Below are 24,608 nucleotides of genomic sequence, written 5' to 3' on the forward strand. Positions count from 1 at the left end.
TGTTTTGTCTCTAATGCCATTTTAGTTTCTAGAATTATGTTAAGTGTGCTGCAAAGTGCATTATGTGATATTTCCATTTTGCTGTAAATCATTATTATAAAATGGAAATTATCATGTCCACATTTTGTGTACTTTAATTTACAAGCTGATTACATAAACCTTATTTGAGGATTATCAGAAAATAGTTAACCTTCAAGCATGGAATATTTTATCAATTATACTTTTCCCTCACCAACCACACCAATATTATCACAAGCAAAACACACCTACAGAGTGAGTAGGATTCTCTGCTTCTTAGTTAAAAGACAATAATGATAGTTTTTAATCCAGAGAACAGACAGATGGGCAAAACCACAAGGTACATAGTCACCAAAATTACAGACATACAAAATACTTAAAGAAACCTGGTTTTAGGCAACTGTAATACCAGCCTTACTTTACAATTGTATGGAATTAAGTAATTAAAAGTTCCTAGAAATGCTGAAAGACTGCTGTTTTTACACCCTCATAATTTTTTTTTGTTTAAAGCCTTTTTGTATTTAAGCATAATTTACTTTACAGAAGAAATACAGCATTAAACAATTATTTTGACTTTTCATCTTTAACCTTATATCCTAGAACCCCAAATTGGCATTTATGGTAAACGAACATTCCGTACCATAATATCACAACTCAATTTATAAACACTTCCAGTTAAATTTTATTCATAATATTTTCTTTATGTTACTGTACATTATAGAAACTGTTAGTGCTTGGGAATTATTTTTTTCTCTCCAGAAAACAAGCAGTAATTGAACAATGAATAAAGGTTACTGGGAAAAACAGTTTGTTGTCTACTCACTTCTCTCATGCTTATTATTCCATTTCATTCAAATAATGGTATCTCAACGTACTAACATATTCAACATGGCTATGTTCCAGCCCTACATATGTTCCAGTTATTCTTAAGCCTTAATTAAGGATGTACTACCAGGACTTGAACTTGCCTTTTAGATTTGCAAGTGAAACTAGCTGTGACTTGTGCTAAAACTAGACAAGAATCATTGTAATGAAGGCACATACTGAGAATTCCAAAAGAAGAATTAATCTGGCCGTACTTCTTTCACCTTGAAATTACTAATACATAACTCATACTTTCCCTTTAACTTAAAAAGATGTTTGTTTGTTTAAAGCTCGGCAGAAAAGAAAATAAGTTACTAAATTGTGGTTCAGTCTTGAACCATATAATGCTCCATAAAGAAAACTAGTTCTAAGAAAATACTTTCTAAAATGATTTTTCAGGTAACCAATAGCGATAGATCTGGACATTCAGAATAAATTTTATCACATTATTATAGCAAAGTTTAAAAGTCAGAAGAGAATCACCCTGGTTTTTACTACTCTAACAAAACACTACTTTTGACATTCACCCATCCTAAACACTAACACATTTATTTTACCTTTTTTTGTATTACTTTGGTAAAAAAAAAAAAAAGGAAAAAAAAACCCAAAACAAAGCCAAGAAAACCCTGGAAAATCTTTTTTACCTTTAAATGTGACCATAAGGCATTATTTCAAATCACCTGAGCACAACTCAATTATCAAAAATATTTTAAAATACTCAAAAAATGCTTTACCTTGGGGCAGAGCTTCCCCATGCTCCATGCTTGTCTGTCAGAATGTTGATAATTTTCTGTATTAGTTGAGTTGCTGTCACCTGGTCTCGGTACTTTGCCGCCATTATCAAATGGTGACACATTTTTTCTTCTTCTCGTTTGTCTGCAGAATATTGGGCACACAGTGACTAGGAAAAAAAATAAAGACTTTATTACTTTGCATTTTAATTATACCATCCAAAGGAACTTCATAATTAATTACTTATACAAAACCCTTGAGAAATAAGAATTAACCCCTTTTTACAGGTTTGAGAATTGAGGCACCGTGCAGCTGCCCACAGTAAATCTGTGCAGAGCACCAAGCAGAGGATCTTGGTTTGTCATTAATTCTTTAACCACATAGTATACACACTCATGATTTAGCACATGCCAACATGTTAGTGGCCTGATTGCATACTAAAACATAGAGGTACCACCACTTTTGCAACAGAGTAGCATTATAAAAACAAAGAGGCAAGTTTCAGAATAACAAACACCAGCAAGCCGGCCACTGCATTCCTATGACTCATTAGATTTGGGCAGCCAACTGTTTACTATTGTTTGCATAAACATATAACTATAAAAACTAATGAGAAAATCTACATATCTTCAGACAGACACAAGAAAAAATATGTCTAAAGACAACACCAATCTTTACCAGATGGCTTCTTGGAGCTGAGCACATTTGCAGGCCAGCAAGGGAAGGTAAACCATTTTCCTAGCTGTACTACACCTGTTGTATAATCACCACCTGTTTACTGAGGTACTCAAACCCAACTACTAGCAAGTAAGGACCGAAAGTCCCACCTAGAAACAAAACTCAAAACTACAAAAGATTCTTTGTTACAACATTTTCTGATCATTTTGGGGTTTGTTGATCTTCTGAAAAATTGTTTAGCACAAAACTCAAAGAAATGGCACCAAATTTAGATCACTCCCTCATCAAATCACTGTACATGAAGACCTGCAACAAATTCAAATATCGGTAGAAACAATAAAGGCTTTTCCCCACTTCAGCACTTCTTGTTTCTAATTTCAGGTTTCATCTGGCAATTCCACAGATCACATATGCCAGACAAAGCATTTCAGCCTTTGTCAATGATTGGATTATTCTATGATCTAGTTAGTAGAATGGTCACAAATGTCTGCCTAACAACAAAAAAAAAATTGCTTTTTCTTTGCAAAGCACAGCTGATACAGACACTGGTACAATTATTTCTTAGAGCTTAGATAACAGCACAGTACCATAATGCTTTTTATATTTAAAATGGTAGCAATGCTTTTTCTATATAAATCTATCTATATGTACAAGCATTAGAAAACTGCTGCAAATAAAAATAGGCAGACTATGAATGTTATTTATGTATATGTATATACTAATATGTCGTATAAAGTGAAAGAAAGATAGGAAGAATGTGGAAAAACCACATGTAAAATAAAATTTGGTGTTGTGCAGATTTTCATAGACATCAGGTAACAAAAATGCACTAACAGATGAATAAATTTTAAAGAGGCATTTAAACAATTTTAATATATTTGCAAATTTCCTCATAATTTTTCCCACAGCTTAGAGCAATGCTCACCTGATGAGCAGACATCCAGGAGGAGTGAAGAATGAGCACAGCTGACTTTCCAAGTCATCAAAAATTGGCTTTTGTACTCCTACAAGAAGCACTCTGCCACCCCTCTTCACAAAAATATAAGATGGCTAAATCATAACCAACACTACAGAAGATTTTTCTAGCTGTTTTTAAATACAGCTGTCTTTTCCAATACATTAATCTATTTTGCACTCATGATGATTCTGAGCTCTTTTCAGCACTTTGTAAATGTTTCATATGCTGTTATTTTTAAGTTGCCTGAAAGGGCAGAATTCTAAAAACAGTGTATAAGGTAAGCTAAGTAGTAAAATGTTTTAAAGTGCTCTTTAATGGATCCTCCTTTACAATTTGAACAGCAACTTTTCATATCTGACACAAAATCCATAGATATAAATCACATTAGAGGGTTATTCTTTCCCCATTATCAATCTCTGTCTCTTTATGGAACATTAAAGTCACATTTGACCTTAAAACATGATAAAATGGAAATCAAACTAGAGTGTTTTGTAAAAGGTATAATGAACTTGTACCCCTTTAAAAAAAAAGTCTCTTTATGATGTAATTTTGAACACATCCTTCATTAAATACCAACAAAGATTTTCAAAGTGTAGCTGTGGCATTCAAATGAAGGCAAAAATAGTATTTTATTGCCTTGACAACTTCCATGAAAACAGCATTAGCCTGTTACAAAACGGAAATGTATAGGAGTCCACTTTTCAGCAAATTCAACATTTAATATGAATAGAAATTTGCAACTACCCACCAAAAGACTACCACATACCACAATCCCATAAAATTATAACATCACTCCAGGAGGGTCTCTTAACCATAGCACACTCTTCACAGTACATATTTTACAAACAAGAACAGAAAGAAGACACAATTCTGCCAAATATCTGTCACACATGTGTATAGTTGCTAACATTAAGAAAGTTTTGTAAAAATCTTCTTTGATCATACAGGTGGCTCATCAATTGTTCAGTGGTTCCTATCCACGATGATACATGCTGAATATTCAGCAAAAAAGAAGCGATTTCTATTTCTCTCCCTCTCTCAAATAATTTTTAATACAGGAGCGAAACAAGACTGGCTCCAACAGAAATGGAAAGACACCCATCCCAAACTAGCCCGTCAACACTAGACTGTTCTGAAAGCACTAAAAAGGTCTCCATTTCTCTACCATATTTCTTCATTTTCCAGATGCTTTCAAGTTGACCTGATCCACCGCTTCAAGAGATGCAAGACCAGGATATAGAACGGCACATGTTAATACTTCACACTATCAGTAAATCATTCCATTTATGCAGAATAAAAATTCAGCTTGATTTCTGTTTGTGCACAAACTCAAAATTATATTTTTACAGTTTTATATCTTCCTTATTGTTTGATCTCTTCTGCTTACAATATGACCCTGTCATGCTTGAATATGGTTTTACAATCAGATATACTGTTGCGTACAAACAAATTTGTCAAGCCTTCCTTCCACTAGTGCTTCGACCTACATCATCTTTGTTATCTGTCTGGGCAAGTGTGTAACGAAAGTATAATTACAAAAGTACTGCAGTCACACTCACAATGAAACAAAAAAATGTTGGAAGAAGAAAAATGTATTTTCATATATATACACTCCACAGGTCATCTACAAGAAGTCTTAAATTCAGTGGCTGTTACACATTTTACAAAGGGGAAATGTATGAAGCAGAATCCTTTGACATAGCATGGAGCAGAGGAAAGACCCTTGCTCTTTACCCTCCATCCAGGACGGAATAGAAACCTTCTCTTTGCCGTTATCACAGAGCACAACAGGGTTTTTTTGCTTTCTCCCATTCCCTGCTTGGACAAGACTACAGACTATTTGAACATGTAGCTTATTTGAAGATTTCTATTTTAAAGGAACAGAAATTCTAAAGGAGCATAAGATCTTCCAAAAGGCAAGTTATAGATATGAAAATACAGTATATTCTGTATGCAGGAAATATTCCAGAAATACTATTGCAAAATAGCAACAAAGTGAATTGGTCTATCCTGCCTGTCCGTATTTCAGTGAAGAGGAGGATTAGTGTTTTCGGAATTATCTTTGATATTTATAAAAATGTCAAGTAAAATATTTTCTCTGCATGGTACCATCTGCATGTACACCTTTGCAGTCCCAAAATTACAATGCAATGCTTTCTACAAACTACAAAAAGGTTTAATAGTGTAGGGTTTTTAAAAGCAGTATCGCACTTTTTTACTTTTATTCTTCAACTCTGAGATCACTGAACACTTTTACATATGCCTGTTCCTTTGTCTAATTTGGCTAAAAGCGATTTGCTTTATGAACAACTTGTCTCAGAGGATATCATTTAAGAGGAAAAGTCATCCATAAGATAAGGCATAGTCTTGCCACTAATGCAAACTCCCTACAAACAAGGATATTTTAAGTAAATGAAGGAGCTCCTCAGTCCTCTGCTTTCACAGATCTTTGCACTTGACCTCTGACCTGAGGTTTAAAGTCTGGACTAAAAATGCTACCCAGGGAAATCTTACAAAGACTCCTGAATAAGACTTAGAAAAATGAAAGCCTAAAACCTCAACAGCGAACAAAAGTCAACCAATGACAACATCTGACAGCCACCGTCAATTCTGAAGTGATGCCTCTGTCATCCAACGACTCAAAGTATTGATTTCTCTCAGCATGAAAAAAGCTTAAGCCAATGAAATAGATATAGCATCATCCCCCCGATAATAGCCATCAAGGTTAACACCAGCAGAACACTTATCAAAGTATCTCTTCTATTTCTTCTTGTTTTAATGGACTGAACACAATTCAACGGTTTCTCATCTCTGCAACCCACAGTTTTCCAAACCTCATTTATCCACTTTTCCAGCCTTTTATCTGATTCTAAGATTAAAAACAATCTGCATCTAAATCAACTGTTTGTAATACAAGTATGTGTGTGTGTATAAAAAAAAGTGGGTTTATAGCCAGGCATTCCTGGGGAAAACAAACATGCATTTAGAATCACAAGGGGGAGGGAAAAACACCCCACAGTTGACTTAGATCACACCACACATCAAACACAGACTGTTAAAACTATAGTCATGACCAGAAAAAAACCTACCACAATCAGTTTGGGTTAGTGATTAGAGAGAAATGCAAGGATCTCAAGACACATCTGGTTTTAATCTGTGCTGAGTCAACAGCTTTATTTTTTACCTTTTGGTCTCACAGTATTAAGCTTTAGTAAACCCAACTAAACACTAGGCAACAGCATTTTTACTGAGATTGCATCTTTCAAATGAGCCCAATTTTGTACAGTAGGTAAACGAGACACTAAGAAGAGTTCAACTGAATACAAAACCAACTGACAGCATAAATAATAAACAGAGGCAAATAACATCAGATACTACAGCATCCATTAGCACCAAATACATAGTAGTTTTTGGTTTTTTTACCTTTTACTTTTATCTAAATGATGTTATGTGTTAAAGTAGCATCCTTGGATCACAAAGACACAGCTTCACACAAACAAGTGCGAGTTCTCACCTCTTGCTAGAAACCAGTATTTGCTATATGCGTCCTACATTATTCTAATGTTCTAACTCCCTAAGCATCACTGCTAACCATTGGCATAAACAACATAGAGGCAAATTATCCTTTTGAACCCAAGAAGCCAGTTCTTACTGTACATATGTCCAAATGCGTCACATTCAAAGCATGTCCTAGGATAGACACTTTCCTCCCTCACTCTATGGCAAATCCAGTTTACGTCTGCAGTCCCTCCATACTGTTCTTGCTTTAAAACTGGCTAAGATCCTACAAACATTATACTTGGGCATTATATTTGTGATTCTTTGGGTGCACATCTTCCAAATACAAGGTATTTTTCAAGCTAGAAATAATCAAAGTACAACTCCCTTATGCTCTAGTAACAGTAAAGCTCAGCACTTCCGCGTAGGTGGCTCTGTACTCTCAGATTAGATATTAAGCAAAGAAGCCAGTGATGATTTTTAAAGCCATTTCCCAACTACACTGCATCAACCTTGTGACATTTACCTGCTTCAGCACTATCATACAGATTAGTACTGTATTTACCAAAGAACTGCCAGTCCAATGCAACAAATGAATTAGATCCACCACTAACTTCTGGAACTGACCAAGTCACTTATAAGGAGCATCCACTCTGTCCAGCAAATGAGACATACTCATATGATCTAAGGATTCACTACACATACTTAGTGAGGGCCATGTTAAGGTTGCAGTCCTCTGATTTTTCCTAACTGTTGGATACGTGGTTTTTTGATCTTTCCATGTTGTCATTTCTATGCAACTTAAGTTTTTAAAAGGGGAAAAATACCTTTTCATCAGGTGAAAACATATAAGTAAGTCTCAAAGTGGGCCAAACACAAAGATTTCCATCATTTCAACCAAAGCCAAGCAGTGTTTAATTGTTCCCTCACCTGTAACTAGTAGTTAAAGATGTGTAAGCAACTTGTTACTGCCAGAAGAGAAATAAGTATGTGGTTTGAAAGGTACAGTGGAGGATGCCCTAGGGAACTGTCCCAGTTCTACCTTCAATGCTCCCCAGCTTTTCTTTCTGTTCTTCTTTCATGGGCAGGCTCCATCTCCCCTTACCCACCAAAACTTTGCCTTCTGTTCTTGCTGTGTTAGTACCTTACTCTTGCAATAGCATTGGGACACTTCCTCCCCTCCGTATAGTATGAATGCTAAGTGGAAGTAGGGGAAATAGTTATCACCCACTGCAGTGGCGGTGCTGTCAGCTCAGGAAACATTTGCCAAATAAGTCTTGCTGTGGCTTTCAATCCATTCTTCAAGATCTTGTAAAAATCTTTGTTTGACTAGAGGACAGATGGCACACCTCCAATAAAGCCCAACAAACTAAAGCTCTGAAATGTCTTCAGTTCACTAACTGTGACTACCACCTTCCAACTACCTTTTCCACCAAGGCACAGTAAGGATCCCTGCTACCTGTAAGGTAGGTAAGAAAGCAGTGCAGCAGTTTTGGCCCCAGCAGCCAAATGACGACTTCCCCAGGATTCAGATTCCCAGACACCCTACTGCCAGCACAGTTCTTTTACAACTTGCGACACCAAGACTTGGCACAGGAGTGACACTTGAACAGATTGAAAGTCACATGCAGTTCAGATGGCACAGATAAACCTTAAATGAAGTCTCCAGGAGCAGGTAACACACACTACTGAGTATTTTTGAACAATGCAACTTACTAATTAAGAAGCCCTTAAAGGTACTGCCATAAACAGCAATTCTTCACAAGTTTTGCATCAGAAGAATTCTGAATAATTTTTCATAATGGGGCAAAAGGTACACTACTGGCAGTGGGAAAACAATAATACCTCAAAATATGGAAAAAATTGGAAATCTCAATGAAATAAAAAGATGTAGCATTTTTTAATGTTTTAATTTGGAAACATTTCACCAACCTTTTCCAAAACAAGAAAAAAAAATATCTAAACCTTAAAGTAATTCAACCTCTGAGAGCACAAAGAATTGAAAAGTGTAGCCACAATGATTCAGATAAGCAGATAAACAAAAAGGTAATTTGGAACCTTATTACAACATATCTTGTCCGACTTTAATCTATACATGTTGCTTCAGCCTCTGACTGTAACAAAGTGAAAGGCATCTGCATGAGTTAAAATTCATTGATTTCTATAGCTCTCAAAGACACAGCTATAAATACCTAAGTATATTAGTATTTAACACATGACTTATGTTAATTGTCTTAACATCTACCTTACAGAATGTGTATTCCTACATAGGACTCAGTTTTATTACTATATAAGAACGCACATTCATATTATAGGTAGAATATAATGCAAAAATAATCAACATATCCTTGCTGATTTTGTTATTTATTGTTTGATATTCCTGCTACATGACACTCACTAAATTTCCTTATGAATTTGTAAAACACATGCAAACCGAATTCATTTCCAGCCAAAATCTCTACATAAACAGTTTCCAAGATTGTATAAAGTTGCAGATTTCCAAAAGACAGAAAGATTAGCCCCTTGAGATATTCCTGTAGCCTGGGGTCTGTGTTTGCATTTCTATTTTCAACATAGTTCCTCTCAAGCACTCTTCAGCTTTCCCTATTTAGCGTCTGATTTGAGAGCACAGCTCTGATTTTAATCCAGGAGCTTCAGAATACATCAAAATATAACAACTCATGAACAAACCACATTCATTTGAGATACCAAGATATTTAGGCATAATGGTTTCCTATCTCACCATGACTGGTTGCATGCCAATGACCAGCACATCTCTAATAAGCTTCAGTGCTCTGGATACCGTTGGCTTCAGACCTCAGTGTGCTCAAGATGTCACCTGTGATGCCTAATGCAGAGAAAGGGGCAGGGGGGATAGATTTACAGTTTGCCTTTCTATAACTTTGTTCTGTACTCCGATAACAGAATCAAAAGCATGTTTTGAAAGTATTCAACGCTGTATAGCAGTCTAGTACTCATGAGACATTAAGAACAAAGGTAAAAATACCATCCGCTCACAGTAAAAATCAATGTATACACAGAGACACATAATGGTAACTAAGGTAGATGTAGGAACAAATCACCTATGTTCTGCACCAGCAACAGAAACAGCTATAAAAGTGTTCTGTGCCGTATTTTGCAAACCTTTTGTGAAACCTCAGCTATGAAACATTTGGACATGAACACGAACTCGCGACCCAAAAGGTAACCTATCTGCCCTTCACCAAATTCTATCATGCTTGCTCCAAGAACTAATTTAGTGAACTTGATCTCTGACAGTTCAGGACCTTTTCAGCCTCTCACAACAGAGAATTATCAACTTGACTGGCACACATCCTTTGAGCAACACTGCTAAATAGGACAGAGATGTGTGCTGCCAAAGCATTCCTTCACACACACACACACTTTTTGTTTTTGCCATTAAGTCATTGCACCTTCATCTGTATCTGCAGAAACACTTCAATTCATTATTAAGGAAAAGTATTAAGGCCTTTTTTGTTTTTTGTCAGAGGAATTTCAAATGACTATTGGAGAATCTATGAAAAAAGGAGGATTATATGGGATTTTAATAAAAATTCTATTCAAAAATAACATGTTCAGTGCTGCCAATTCACAAGTTTCTAACTTACACTCCAACATTGCTCTTTACTTTATGGCAAACTAAGATTCTTGAGAGGCTTATTCTTTGGAGGACCAAGTATTTTAAAAGCAGAATATTTTGATAATGAAATGGCAAAGATTTTAAAAAATTAAAAATCCAGAAGCAAATGGTAAGGATTCTTAAAATATGGTCTTTTATAGTAGTTATTCTTTAAAATCATTCCTAGCCATTTGTTAAGCAGTCGATTCCAGTTTTAGTTTAAGCTTTGCCATAACTTAAAGCCTCCTATCAGGACTCCTGTAACCAACTATGAAAAGCAAACTAAGCAAACTATTTTAATTTTTCCCACTCCTGTTTTCAATAGTTCATTTTGTATCTCGTTCCAACTAACACATAAGTTTTTTTTTCCTTTGTGATTGGTCCTCATCCACTTACATAAATCTATTTTGGAATTTCAGAACAGCATGACATAGGTATCAATATGTGTGGGGTTTAATTAACATTTTGTATTCAGAAAAGTTCTACCATCCTTGAAAGGTTGACATTTGGCTCCAAAAATTGTTGGGGGATGATAAATTAATTTCTTTTCAAAACTGTGTGATTTTATTATCCATAAAAAGGCAGCCTTGGAAATATTCTGACTATTCCAAATGTGACAAGACAACAGTCTCTGCTTTAATTTACAGCAGTCAAAGTTAAAAACACTCATTCATACAACTCTAGATCCTTATACTGAGCAATATTGGAAATATGACTAAAAATACTCCACAACAATTGCTTTAAAATTTATATTTTTCTTGCTCACTTGGTTAAAATGAAAAGACTGCAACGATGCAAAAGTCAGTATTGCAACTACTACAGATGCTGCCTTCAGAGAAATTAAGTACTATGCAGCACCAGGCGGTTTCTAGTGGCATCGTCCTTTGTGTTGTCAACATTGGAAAAGGGCAGGGCGGGAGGAGAGAGGATATTCCATAAACTTATTCATTTACATTTACATAAGAACAACATATAAGATAAATTTAATAAGTTTTCTAAATACCAGAACTTGTTAAACATCCTGTTCCAAGGCTCTGATGTTCTTGCAGAGTTTAAAGTTTGGCGTTGTTTCAGTTCAGCATGCAAGGGTTTCCTGTGTGGTTGGGTTTTTTAAATAGCATGAAGGTGTTTTTATACTACCCCTCAATAACAGTTATCAGCATTTGTTACAAACAACTCATGGACATTGGTGTAATGGTACAAAACAGATTACACAGTCCAACTGCACAAATCCTGCTTAACTAGATTTCACTAATTGACTTTAATTCAGTGTAAAATAATAAATTCAATACTTGGAGCTCGTTATGTTTAGAGCACAACAGCCACACAGGATAAAAAAGCAACACAAATTCTGTGGATTTTTAAAGGAAGAATGTGAGATTTGATGTGAATTACAGTTCAGTCATTAACATTATAAATACTGAAAGAAAGTACAGTGACTAATCAAAATCACCAGCCTCCACCAAGCATGCAAAAAAATGATAGAAACTACTGAAATGACATAAAATATTATATAAAACATATGTGACAGTTATTGGACATACAAAAAAGCCACACAACAACATTTCTGAGACACTTTTAACAACTTCAGTTACACTCTAGCCAATAACCTCCTTTTAATATCCCAAATTTCTGAGTAGCTCCAAACAACTGCCATTCAAAAATAACCTGAGAAACATTCCTCTCTCCTCTGCTGCCGACCACATGAAATTGCCTTGCAAAACAGTGTTGGTCCAATGCCAAGGCTGCTGACAACTTCAAGACTATCAACAACTACTTAGAAATGAGATATTTGGGGTTTCTAACAAGCAGTGTAGGAAAAAATAAGCAAAAATATTTCAGAAGTCTGAATATCTGATTGTTTCAATCTGTAAATATTTAACAGATTCAGGACTAATAGCAGCATAATTTAGAGATGTCTATAGGTGGCATAATGTCATCCTGGGGCTGAAGGCCAGCATAGAGACAGCACAGCTGAGGATGACCCTGTTCTGCTGATGGTAGTGGAGAGAGGCTGCCCCAAGATGAGGGCCAACCCCCCACCCTAGCACTGCTCACCACCTTGCTGTAGCCTCCTTGACCCTTTCCAGGCCCCCAGCCATGGGGTAGGTGGGCTTCCCTGCCTCAGGCTGGCCCTGGCTCCATGGCCTACTGTGTGTGTGTGGGGGGGGGTGTCTGTGCTGGTCCTGGCTGCCCCCACCCCCCACCACCACCCCCAAGGGCTGCCCTGCTCTTCTCATGGTGGGTGGCAGGTTGGAGATGCATGGTGAGGTCCTGCCCAGGAGGCTGTGGTACTGAAGTGGGTACCCAATTTACCCCCACTGAGGGGCACTGCCAGTCCTTGTGGCACCCTGACAATGTATGTTAAGTCTCTGGTCCCACATTACAACAAAATTTGTTCCACAATTGCCATATATTCTCTGTAATACAATAACCCATCTAATAACTTGGCATTTTGTTTGCTTTGTCTGCCACCTTCCTTAAATATTTCAAAGCAAGAATTGGCATTGGTGATGAAAGACGGAACCTCAAATTGCTCTAGGGCAACACACAGTTCAGTATAGTTCGAATGACATTCAAATCTCAAGTTTCCACAAGGACAAGCAGGGAGAAGGATGAAAGGAACATGAAAATCTCAGCATCCTTTCTGTCATAACCTTAGCATTACTACTTGGACCCAGAATTTGTTGCAATATATTTTTTACAAAACCCACCAATATCTTGGCACTAGGGCACAAAGGAAAAAGTGTAACGATGACCAAACACTTGCACTGCTCATCATTATAGTCCCTATCACCGCCTTCAAAGTTCTACTTCCAGGAGATACCTAAATCTTTTAGGATGGCCAGAAATCTTCAAAGATGCATTTTCTAAAAAGTAAATTAATAACAGGGACCTAGAAAAGTGAGCAGGAAAAAGGTGGAAGGGAAGAGGGGTGAGGAGAGCATCAGGAAATTTATCTTCCTTGTGTAAAACAGAACAATGAGGACAATTTGGTTTTCTGAATGCTAAGACATTTTAAGGATTGACTCTGCCACTTCCAGTAGGATTGCAGATTAACAGTGAAATCCCGAGGTCTCTAAGTCACTTGGCAAGTTCCCTGACACAGTGATCATCTGAAGAGCAACCTAACTGCCTGATAGATCTTCCTTTTTGTGATTTAAGACCATCTCAAAGGGATTGGCTCAGTTTTCTCCTGTTTAGGTCAAAGAGAAAAATCAGTAGGTAGACTCATTCTGTAAGCATTTCTATAAAAGAATCAGATGAAGCAGGAAGAAAAAGATTCCAAAAAATCTACTACAGTGATTCCCATTTAAAAGCTAATATAGAAAAGTTCAAATGAAAAGCTGGACTGCAAAGCAGTGAGACAGAAGTGGCGATGTGAACGGACCTTTCAGTTTGTGTTAGGAATTCTGCTTCGTGCAGTCTTGTTCTCTTTCCTGGAAAACTGTATAGGTCGACTTAGAGCAAGAAGCTACCTTTCTATAAGATTAGGAGTGTCACCCTTGGCTGGGGGTAGCTTTACAGTTTTCCACCATTTCCCTCCCTGGATCCCAGACAGACTTCAAGCCCCATCTACAACAAAATAAAGACATTTTTAGCAATTTAATTGTAAAATACTTATTTAAACAATTACTCCTTAATCAACCATTACTCATGGAGGTATTTACTTCAGCACAGTCACTATATTTTGTATTCAGAACAAAGCATTCTCAATGAAAGGCTGAAGCTTTCATTGGAATGAGAAAAATCAATTCAGGATAAACTATTACACTAGGTACAATATTTTGCCCAAGTTCCTCCTCAATAATACTCCAATAAATGAAGGTGAAAAATACTGTATGTGACTAAGAAATACAGGTAACATTGAAAATTTTAACTGTAAATGCCTTCAGGCTCTACTGATGAACTTTTCTAAGCATCTCATTATCTTAATGCATATGTTTAACTTCCCACATTGCCCCAAAGTTGATCTTCATAAGTCACCTTCCTGAACATCAAAATATAAACCTGCATGAATCAAACTTTTTCATGCCTAAATGAGAAGACTGCATTAACTACAAGACTATGCGTACTACAATTTGAATGCTAACAAGAGAACGACCAGTGTATCCATAGCTTCCATAATCAAGAAGCCATAGGTTAAGGCAAGTAAAGACTCAAAACTATGGACTAGATTTACAATACAGACTTCTATGGGGTCAGGCATGCTGTCTTTTATGCACATTCAAACCTGTTCTGGGGTTGCAGAAAACTAACGTGAAGATACTCAGTCTCCCTTTCTTTTATAAAAGTATTAGTGTGTAAGGGCTTTCATAAATCCTCCAGATAAAAAGTGGACTTTACTTTCCAAAGCTGATAAGGGTCAGAGTTTTAAAAATAAAATAACTACATTCAGCTACAGACAGTAGTTTCGTGGGGCAGTAAAGGAAAGCACGTTGCAGGTACACCAACTTGTGTGTGGTATGTTTTCATACAAACAGCTGCAGAACAAGCTGCCTTCATGGAGTCACTTCTAAGTTTTCATTTCTACCATCAGCCATTATGAAAAAAAAATATATAAATTTTACAAGTAACACATATAATAGCATCCTAACACATGTATGCACTAGTCTAACCTGCTAACCAGACCTGCAGAGGTTTCACATGAAATCCAGCTATAGTCAAGTGGGACTGGGCTTTATCCCAAAAACCTGAACTCAGGTCAGTCATAAGCAGTATTTGCAATTCTGGTTCTTTTGCCAGGAAAAGGCAAATGAAAAAACAAACATGCAGAAACAGAACTAGAATATAGGGAAGTACTTTACGGTTTTGTAAAATAATCAATTCGTATTACAAACAAGCTACTCACATAAAAACAACAGCTTTGAAAATTAAATTGTATTTGAGAGAATACTCAAGACTACTGCCAAAAGACTGTCAAATACATCTGGGCTATAAATGACAATATGTTGGATCAAAAGTTAACACCCATTTAGCAATCAGATGCATATTTCATCCTTAATGAAGGCCTGAAAAGAAGAGTTCACTTTATTCTGAATGCAGGTATCAAAGGAGATCTCACAAAGCAACATAGGCGCATCATCTAAGGATCTTTTTCACATTAAGAATCCTATTAGAAGGAAAACACTAAAAGGTAATTGAATTTCCCTCAGTTATCTTCATCTCTGTCAGCTCCTGCTACAATAACTTACTCTCCAGAGCAGAGATAACTCAATTCTGTCCAGCAAGCATATGTTATGAATCTCCAAAGCAAACTTGTCTAAATCATTCTGGTCTTCTATCAAGGTTGGCTGTGGATATGAACTCTGACAGAAAGCAAACAAATTTATTTTTATCTTTTCAATAATTCACTTCCCTGTGCCTTGATGGAAGAATCTAAAGACATAAATGTTTCCACTAATTCTGGAATTATAAAGACTGGCTGAAAATGTTTTATCTGGAAGTTAATGCTATTATAAACTGTTTGATTCATCCTTCTGTTTTAGCAGAAACAAAAAAGTGTGTTACAGCAGTTTCAGGGTCCTGTAGCTATACAAAACCTAAAACTATCATCTCTTGCTGTGATTGACATTTTTTTCAGAATGGTTTTGACATTTATATTTTCATTTTCAGTGAAAATGTTAACTGTACAAATAATAACAGAAGTATACTCTTCTTATTTCATCAAAGCTCTTAAACATCAGTAAGTGCAAATTCTCCACTCATACGAGCAAACTACTTATCTAGACCAACATCAAAAAAGAAAAGCAAAACCTGAAGTAGCCAAAAGACAGGTAAATTACAAGAATCAGAAAAGCTCCTTCCAGAAAGAGGGGAGAGAAAATACTAGATAAGGTTCTGGTCAAACTAACAGTAACAGTACAATTCCTGTCAGTTTGTGATCTTTTCAGGTTGTTCAACACAAGTTAAAAAAAAAAATCTGAAGAATGACTGAATAATGAAGTGACATAGTTTGTTGCTGATACTATGGTATTCAGAGCTGTATTATCACAAAGCAGCTGTGAGGAACTGGAAGGGGAGCTTGGAAGACCAAGTCATTGCAGTAATAAAAACAGCACAGGAACATCAGTGTAGATAGAAGAAAGGTAGGAAAGAATCTAATTTTACATACAAAATTATGGACTCTGGATTCACTTTTATTTTCACTCCTTTTTGCCATAATGAGATGGTATTATCAATGACAGATAGTTCTATGAAACCATTGGGTTGGTACTGGATATTCAACAAGTACGCAGGAATCAAGTAAAGAATTAGGAACCACTGGGAAAAGAACAACACAGAAAACATTGTCTATTAATAAATTCCTGGTGTGTACCCACCTGGAATGCTAGGTGCAGTTTTGGGTGCTTCATCAGGAAATATGAAAGAACTGAGAAGCATTTTGCAATGATTCAAAATTTATATCACTGATACAGAAGGAATAATGATGTAACACTAGGATTTTTCAAGGGCTGGGGCGGGGTGGGGTGCAGGGAGAGACAACTCAGGAGGGATAACAGCATTCTGTAAAATCATGTGGTATTGAAGGACCCTTTCCAGGTGAGTTGGCACAAATGCGTTCTATAGATTCTTACAACATTAGATGAAGTGAAATAGGCCAAAGAGATGGGGAATGCATGCTGTGAAGGTCGTGTGTGATAGTTTCCCAAGAGCTGGTAAACTCTAGGGATTGGCAGTCTTGTTGAACCTACAAAACATGATCAATCCAGAATACTACGTCTGCTGAATCTGTACACCACTGCAAGCACATGCCAGTACCAGCACCAGCTTCTATGACTCAGTCGACATCCAAGACAGCGACAGCTACCCTACACAAAGAATTGTGTATGTATCCCCATGCAGCAAGGGCCTTCTGCAGGACTTTCTGAAGCTACTGGAATAAACTCTTCATGACACTGGAGTGTACAGCCGGAGTCAGGCTCCCAACCGTAAGCATGTGATGGCATTGGTGTAGTTATCAGCTATAAACAGTAACAGCTTTATTCTATTAATTAAAACAGTATAATGAACAGAAGGTGTTCTAAGAAATACTGGCTGTGATCTGCACCTCCCCTGCAACCTGACTCGCTACCAGGGAAAAGGCATTTTGCAACACAACAATGAAACCAAGATGCCAGTACACTTTGCAGTTAACTCAGTGCAACTCTTGGCAAAAGCCTATGTGGATTCAGAGTTTTACTGGGCAAATGGGGGAATAATCCCTGAAGAGGTACTGGGCACATGGCCATCATTTCTGGCGAGCAAGAATCACAAGTCACTTCAAATTGCAGAAGAGTGGGAGTGTATTCTGGAAAAATGTTTCTATGTTCACCCTTGTAATAAGCTCTTCCTTAAGTATTCACAGTTTGAGGTAGGATACTAGGACTGATAACGGACTTCTCAATGTGATTAGTCTTGTTCATCCATGTTGCAGTAGGAATCAATCTTTTAACAACAGAAGCAGGGTGTAACTACTAGGATGATCTAAAGTATGCAGATATCGCCTTAGAAGAAAAAAAGCCTAGAAGACTAAAACTAACTTAGCTGAGCAAAATAATGCAATATGGAATAAATAATAGATTTTAAAAGTAAAAATAAATTAATTAAAAAAAACTAAAGAAAAAAGACCATTGAAGCTAAAAGATAATGACCACAAAATAACAAAATGTTTGCTGAATACAAGTAAAAATAAATTAGAAAAGGTTTACAACTGAGCAGAATATTTAAGTCCAACTTGCCATTTGGAATAGTGCGAAAAAATACCTTCAGGTATTCAGACCCTGAAGATCTTTTGTGACCTTCTTAGAACCAATATCAGAATTATTTCAATACAATGTCTTATTTAGATCAAACCAACTTAAAAAAAGCACACAGTAGAGACGTGTACTCTCACCAGTGGTTTTTCTTCAAAGCTAAACAACTCCTTAAAAAGGTACATAAATAATCCAAGTTATCTTTGAACAAGAATTTTAGGGGAAAATCTCCAATCAAGCACAGTAGGATCTTTGCTTTGTTAATGCTAGAAATTTACACTCTGTGTACACTATATTACTTCAGTCAAGAGTATTTTAAAATCACTACCTGGCATAAGCTACCATAAAAGTCTGTACATGAATAATAAACAAGGTAAACACTACTGATTTATTTTTCATGAATAGGTGAGAACAACATTTCTGATAGGAACATCTAAGTTGAAGCAAGAAAATCCTTAGTGAGCTAGTTTAGTTTTAATACTATGAACATAAAAAGATGCAGCAAACATGGAAAATGTTTTTATAGACAACACAAAAACTGTATAAGAAGATACAATATCAGGGGTTCAAAGGAAATGTATTCCATCCATGAAAAGGCTTTTTAAAAGACAAAAACACTGGAATGATTAAGGTGAGAGGAAGGCGGCTGTAAGAAAATGGCATTCTTCAAGAAGTCTGTTCAAAGAAGGGAAACAGAAAAATATGTTAACCATGGCATGTAAGTTTTAAAAACAGAATGAAGCAGGCCAAAAGAGTTTGAGGTACACTTATATAAAAGGCATAAAAGGCAGTAATAAATTATTTTCAAACAAATTAGGAGCAGTAGGCCCGTTAAGGTATCTCTGTAGAGCTAATAGAAGATCAAAGGATAAAAAGAGCTCTTGGAACACAAGACCACCACAGAGAAGTGCTAGCAGAGAAGTTATAAAAGAAAACTGACAAGTGACCAACTGCTAGGACCAGACAATATTCACTCAGGTGATCTAGAAGAACTCTGGGATAAACGCAGCTGAGCCATTAGCTACAGCGTTCTTGCTCAAACTGCCTCAGTGCCAGCAGAATGAAGTATGCCAAATAGACGCTGGAAGACATGGCAAAAGTCTGAAATTTATAAAAGGCAAATTAGTAGCTGTGTTTAAAGCAAAAAGCAAACCGTGGAACAAACACACTGGCAAGACTCATCACTGCTTTTGTAAAGGGAAGTCATGCTTCATTACATTTCTTTCAACAAGCCACTGGAGACACAGACAAGAAATAAAGCTCGCTAATAGAATGCCAAAAAAATATTTAAAGAAAGGCAGGGTGTGGTAGGGCATATGGAAACATCTTTATGTTGATAAAAATTGATTAAAACAAAGGAAGTGGGTTTAAGAAAAAAGAATAGTCTTCAAAGTGGAGGGAAATCACCGATTTGGTGGTGATTCCAACACTGTGTTTAGAAATGGCAGAGAGTGGAAAAGGCATCAAGTTTTGCTAATAGCTCTAAATAATTCCAGGTAGTAACAACAGCAATCAAACATGGAAAAATGCTAATACAGTGACTAGGAGATAAAACAACAGGTGAAATTCATATAGGGAGCTGCAAATCTTTGTCCAAATTGTGATCCCCGCCACCTGAGTAGACCCAAGGAAGCATCCGTGCTGTTCTTACGCTTGTCCCTAGGCATGTACTTTGGTAGAAACACAGTGCTGAGTTTGATGGACTTTTGGTCTAACTCAGTATAGATACTCTTGAGTCTCAGCAAACTATTCATCTGTGAAACAGTAGAACAACATTATTAACATTAACGAATAAAAAAAAGCATGGAATTTCCAAGTGGATTGTGTTAACCTCCTAAATGATTTTGGATACTCTAAAGAAAGTTCAAGTTATTCAAGTTTAGTGCCAGATTGTTTCATATTGCAGAAAATTAGCAGAACCTCTGGTAATACCCCAGTAACTAAGAGATCTTCATCTGACTAGTTGAGCAATTCTGATCCCAAGTCAGTACTCACAAAGAATTATCTGTGATAAGTGGAACTTATACTGCACATATTAATATAAGACCAGACATCAGTACTTCTGTACTAGTTTTCCAAACACATGATCACTTAGAAGTAACTCAGTAAGCCGCTGCTGTGGAAGAGATAATCCACAGCATAGACTATTATATTTTACTCACTTCTTACTGTGTATGTTTTTATTTTAAGAGTTATTCTTTCAAAGAAGTTAAGTAACAAGTGTGATGCCTAGAATTTGTAATTAAAAAGAAAAAACAGAAACCAACTCTAATAAAGCGCCATTTAGACATTACCTTATTTACACTGTTTAAGCTTGCAAGCATGCAGTAATTATTCTGGATTTTGTGTGTTACTTAGCTAGCTAGCGAGCTAAATGATTTTAAAGAAACAAACAAAAAGGCCAAAAAAACCCCCACCGAAGAACACCCTATAAGCCTTATGATTATGAATTTCACCAAAAAAAAAAGATAAGGTCCACTGCCACAGCAGTTCAAAAAGAAATGTTTCTTCCCAGGCTACCAGAAGATGGATCTCTGCAGAAGCATACAAAGACACGCTCCCTTCTTCTTATTACCCTATTTTCTTCATGCCTGTGCTCTTTCAATTCAGTCATTAAAGTAGCCAGGCAAAATTACAGGAATTGAGTCTTAGGTTCCTTCTGGCAGAAGTGTGTTTTTTGTTTTGGTTTTTTGGTTTGGGTTTGTTGTTTTGGGTTTTTTTTTTTTTAGGTTTCCAGGGTCTACAAATACTAGAACAACAAGAATTCCAGAGCATGTTCTGCTAAGACTTCCAGAGCCATGGAGAGTAGATTAATTAAGATAATTGATAACTCTCTAATGAAAATAATCAGCTGTAACAGCACTTACAAGAGGGGGTAAAAAGTTTTTAGAACAAGGGAAGGTTTATCATTCACAGGAAGTGATAAATAAGTAATGTGTTAATTATATAAAAGGAGAGAAAAAAGGCCATAAAAAGTTAAAACCTCATATAGCTAATATTGTAAAATGCTGTGCAGAAAAGACTCATATCCTCATGAGATTCCTCAGTTTTTTTCAAATTACACTTCGTTTGTAAATAAAACAGCACAGATTACAAAAGGTGAGTCTCAACAACATTCTGCCACTCATCAATTGTAAAGCAATAAACTTCATTAGCATCAGAGAAACAAGAGTAATTTTTATATTAAATAACCAGTTATGAATCTATTTCATTTCCATAATTAATACGATTTGAAAAGCCCAGTAATACACTGATACTTACTAATTTAATTCTTCACATAGTTTGTCTCATGATTTGCCAAAAATACAACCCAAAAATGGTAATGAAGATAGCATCACTTCTTGTTTCATTAGAAAAGTCTATATATGAGCAGTTATAAAATAAATTTTCTTTCCAGCTGCTTCAGAAACAGTATTATTGTATCTTTTTATAGTATAGCTTTTGACATATTTCTGTAATGCATTCTGATTTAAAATTGAGTTATAACAAAAAAAGATGTCACAGCATTCCAGTGCAAGTTTGCATTCCTTCTCCTCCCACTGTTTATTAAAGCATAGTGAAAGCGAAAACACAATTTTTCACTCCTCCTTTCATAATCAGGCAATAGTTTACCCCAACACTTTCCAGAGCACAGGGAAAATGTTATAATGTTCAAACAGAAAATTAAGTTCTCATTTCAGTATCCTTTGACTCACATGAGACAACGAATCTTAAAAATTGCCACCACAGGAATATGAGAAATTTAATTTTCCAGTTTGGGGCTTGTCAACGTATTGCAGTAGAACAAAACTGGTCAGTCCTCCAATGGAAAAAAAAATATTCTCCCATGCTCAGCACTCTGTTGAAGAGTTTATAATACCAAAAAAAAAGTGTTTAGAAATGAAAAGTCAAAATTTTTCTTCCTTCTACCAACAGATGGTGCTAAGATGCCTAACCTGCCCAATGCAAAGGGCGGCATTTGTTTAAAAATCTAAACTTGAGAGAGAGTTAAGTCCATTCATAATGAAATGTGTAAAGCCTTATTACCCTATTTCGATAAGGGTATAACTAACTACCCTTGTGCTTCCACATACAATCTTTTGAACTATAACTTTTGGTTGTGTTACTACAGGACACCTACAACTCACACTACCCATTATCTTTGTATGTTCTGTAAAGATTCATTGCTTATAACTCACACCACTAGACAGAACACCCATGGAAATTATTGCAAAATCTTTTGTTCTAATAAATGAGTTCATTACCATTGTGTGGAATGACCATGTAGAAGGATGTTGTAAGAACGTCAGAAAGATTTTTTTGATGCACCAGTTCTGTAACAAAGCAGCTTTTGCTAAAAACATTGGAAAATTACATGGAGAATAGGGACTCAGTCAAGGGTTAAAACTTTCCTTTCCACAGTAACTGTTTGTTACACACAGAAGTAACAATCATCTACAGAAACTACAAAGACACCAAATACCATTTCATAATTGCTTCAAGGGCTCTCAAACATTCTCTTTGACTCATGGGTATTTTGCCAAAATTGATTTGCAGTACTTTTTAGTTACTTCCTCTGATACAAATAATATCTTCTAATATTTAATGCTTAGTACACCAGAGGGGAAAAGGTGCAGAATACACAAGATTATCAATCAACAGAACAACAGAACCACTGAATTTTGTCTTCTGCCAAGGAAACAAAAAGCAAATAGCTACAGTCAAGCCACTATTGGAACGCTTGCCTAGCCTTGCATCTTATCTCTGTCAAGGCAATACTTCTATTAACATTAACGTTCATTTCTCAGCATGAGCCATGAAGTAAAACATTCAGTTTATTACACATAGCCTGTAAATTGATACTGAATAAGAATTAAAACTGTGAGGAAGTCCAACTCTTCTGCATGAAAAAACATAACTGAACAGAAAAGGGCAACAGATTTTATAGCAGCTGGAAATGCTAGATTTAATTATTGGAGAGAAATCATGCAGAGAAGTTAGCTGCCTAGCATGATTTATAACAAATGCAAGGGGAAAGTCATGTGAAATTCTCAGTTAATCAACAGAAACGGCCAATTACAAGAATGCCAGCACTTTGTATTTCTATGAATGATGAGAATTTGAAAAAAATAAGATCAAAAATTCAAGGGAATCACACCATAGAAACTTAAAAAAAAAGACACATTTTGAAAAGGTAGGTTGGTTTATGAATTACAGCAATATTTAAATCTTACTGAAAAAATTACCAAAGCGTATGTTTTCCTCACAAACTCAGAATGAAGAATCCTTGTCCATCCGTTCTAGAAAGTTTCTTGAAAATTACTGTGTTGCACTGGCCATTGCCCATTGCTCCTCTGCACACGCTCATAGTATGCAACATTATGAATGGTTCTGTATTTTAACTTTTCCCCCCATTTTCTTATTGCTTCACGTGAATCTTCAGGCAAAATACCTCCATGCTGCTGGAAGGATATTCATCAGAAATACTTTACACAAGCACTGAGATATGGTATCACAGATTTTGGTCAAAATCCAGTAATGCCAGGCGAGAGCAAACTATACCTTCACTGGAAAGATGAAACACTCTGATGCTTGAACAGTCCGGGCCTAAAACACTTGCAGATTTACATATTTAGAATTCTATAAATATGTATATTCACACACAAATATGTGAAGAGATTTATATAAGACATGCGACATATCCAAGGGAATGGGCACTCCTGTCATAAATTATAAAATAAAGTCAATTAGAATACAAAATTCCCTCCCCCTCCTCGCACCAGATCCAATTATTCTCGTAGGCCCAACTCCGCAGCAGCCTGCTGACAATCTGAGACACAGCGTGAATCACCGCATTTTTCAAGGTCATTTCTAGAAAGCAGTCTAGGTGCAAGCATGAAACTAGTTGTTGGAATTCAGACTTAAAGGGTTCCTCTTCAGGATTTTCAGCTCTACTTAACACTCAGGGTGAAATTTTGAAAAATGCCTGAGACCTGTGCATATAAATCCCAGGAACACTGGGCAAAATTTAAGGTTGTAAGTTTTTTAATTGTTGTGGTTTAACAATAAGTTATATTAGGAATGCTCAAATTTCTGCACGCACAGTAAAAATGTGTGCTTCACTGCCACCTTACTAGAGATATAAGTGGAATATCGCTTCATCAGGCTTCTTTGAGGCTTAATCACATTGTAAAATGAGTAAGTATGTCTTGGGTCTCCCTATGACCTCCCTTTAAGTCTACATTCAGAGATGTAACTGCTTATAGAGGTAGCACTGAACACAGAGGTGAAAGAAGGATCAGAAAAAAAACCCCAAGAAATGAAAAGGTTGACCTTTGTACTCAGCCACAGGAAAACCTCTCACAACCAATCCTTCACCTCCAAAGCAATTTCTTTCTGTCTTTTTTATACCACCAACTTAAAAGAAAGACAGCATGACTAGTTTGCTCATAATTTGTTGTTACTTATGTTATCTCCTATTTTCAAAAAAAAGAAGTGGCCAGGC

The 24,608-nt window shown here is 36.2% G+C and overlaps 1 protein-coding gene across 4 annotated transcripts in view; it reads right to left on the reverse strand.

Moving 5' to 3' along the window:
* LRBA (LPS responsive beige-like anchor protein) overlaps window positions 1–24,608 on the reverse strand; it is a 412,366-nt gene that overhangs the window by 240,366 nt on the left and 147,392 nt on the right. For all 4 annotated transcript variants that reach the window (XM_040582452.1, XM_040582440.1, XM_040582445.1 and 1 more), the window contains one exon: window positions 1,617–1,783. In XM_040582452.1, the coding sequence (XP_040438386.1) occupies window positions 1,617–1,783 (167 nt within the window). The remainder of the gene's footprint in view (window positions 1–1,616; window positions 1,784–24,608) is intronic.

Source organism: Falco naumanni, chromosome 1 (genome assembly GCF_017639655.2).
Source record: "Falco naumanni isolate bFalNau1 chromosome 1, bFalNau1.pat, whole genome shotgun sequence".
In the NCBI taxonomy this organism is placed as follows: domain Eukaryota; kingdom Metazoa; phylum Chordata; class Aves; order Falconiformes; family Falconidae; genus Falco; species Falco naumanni.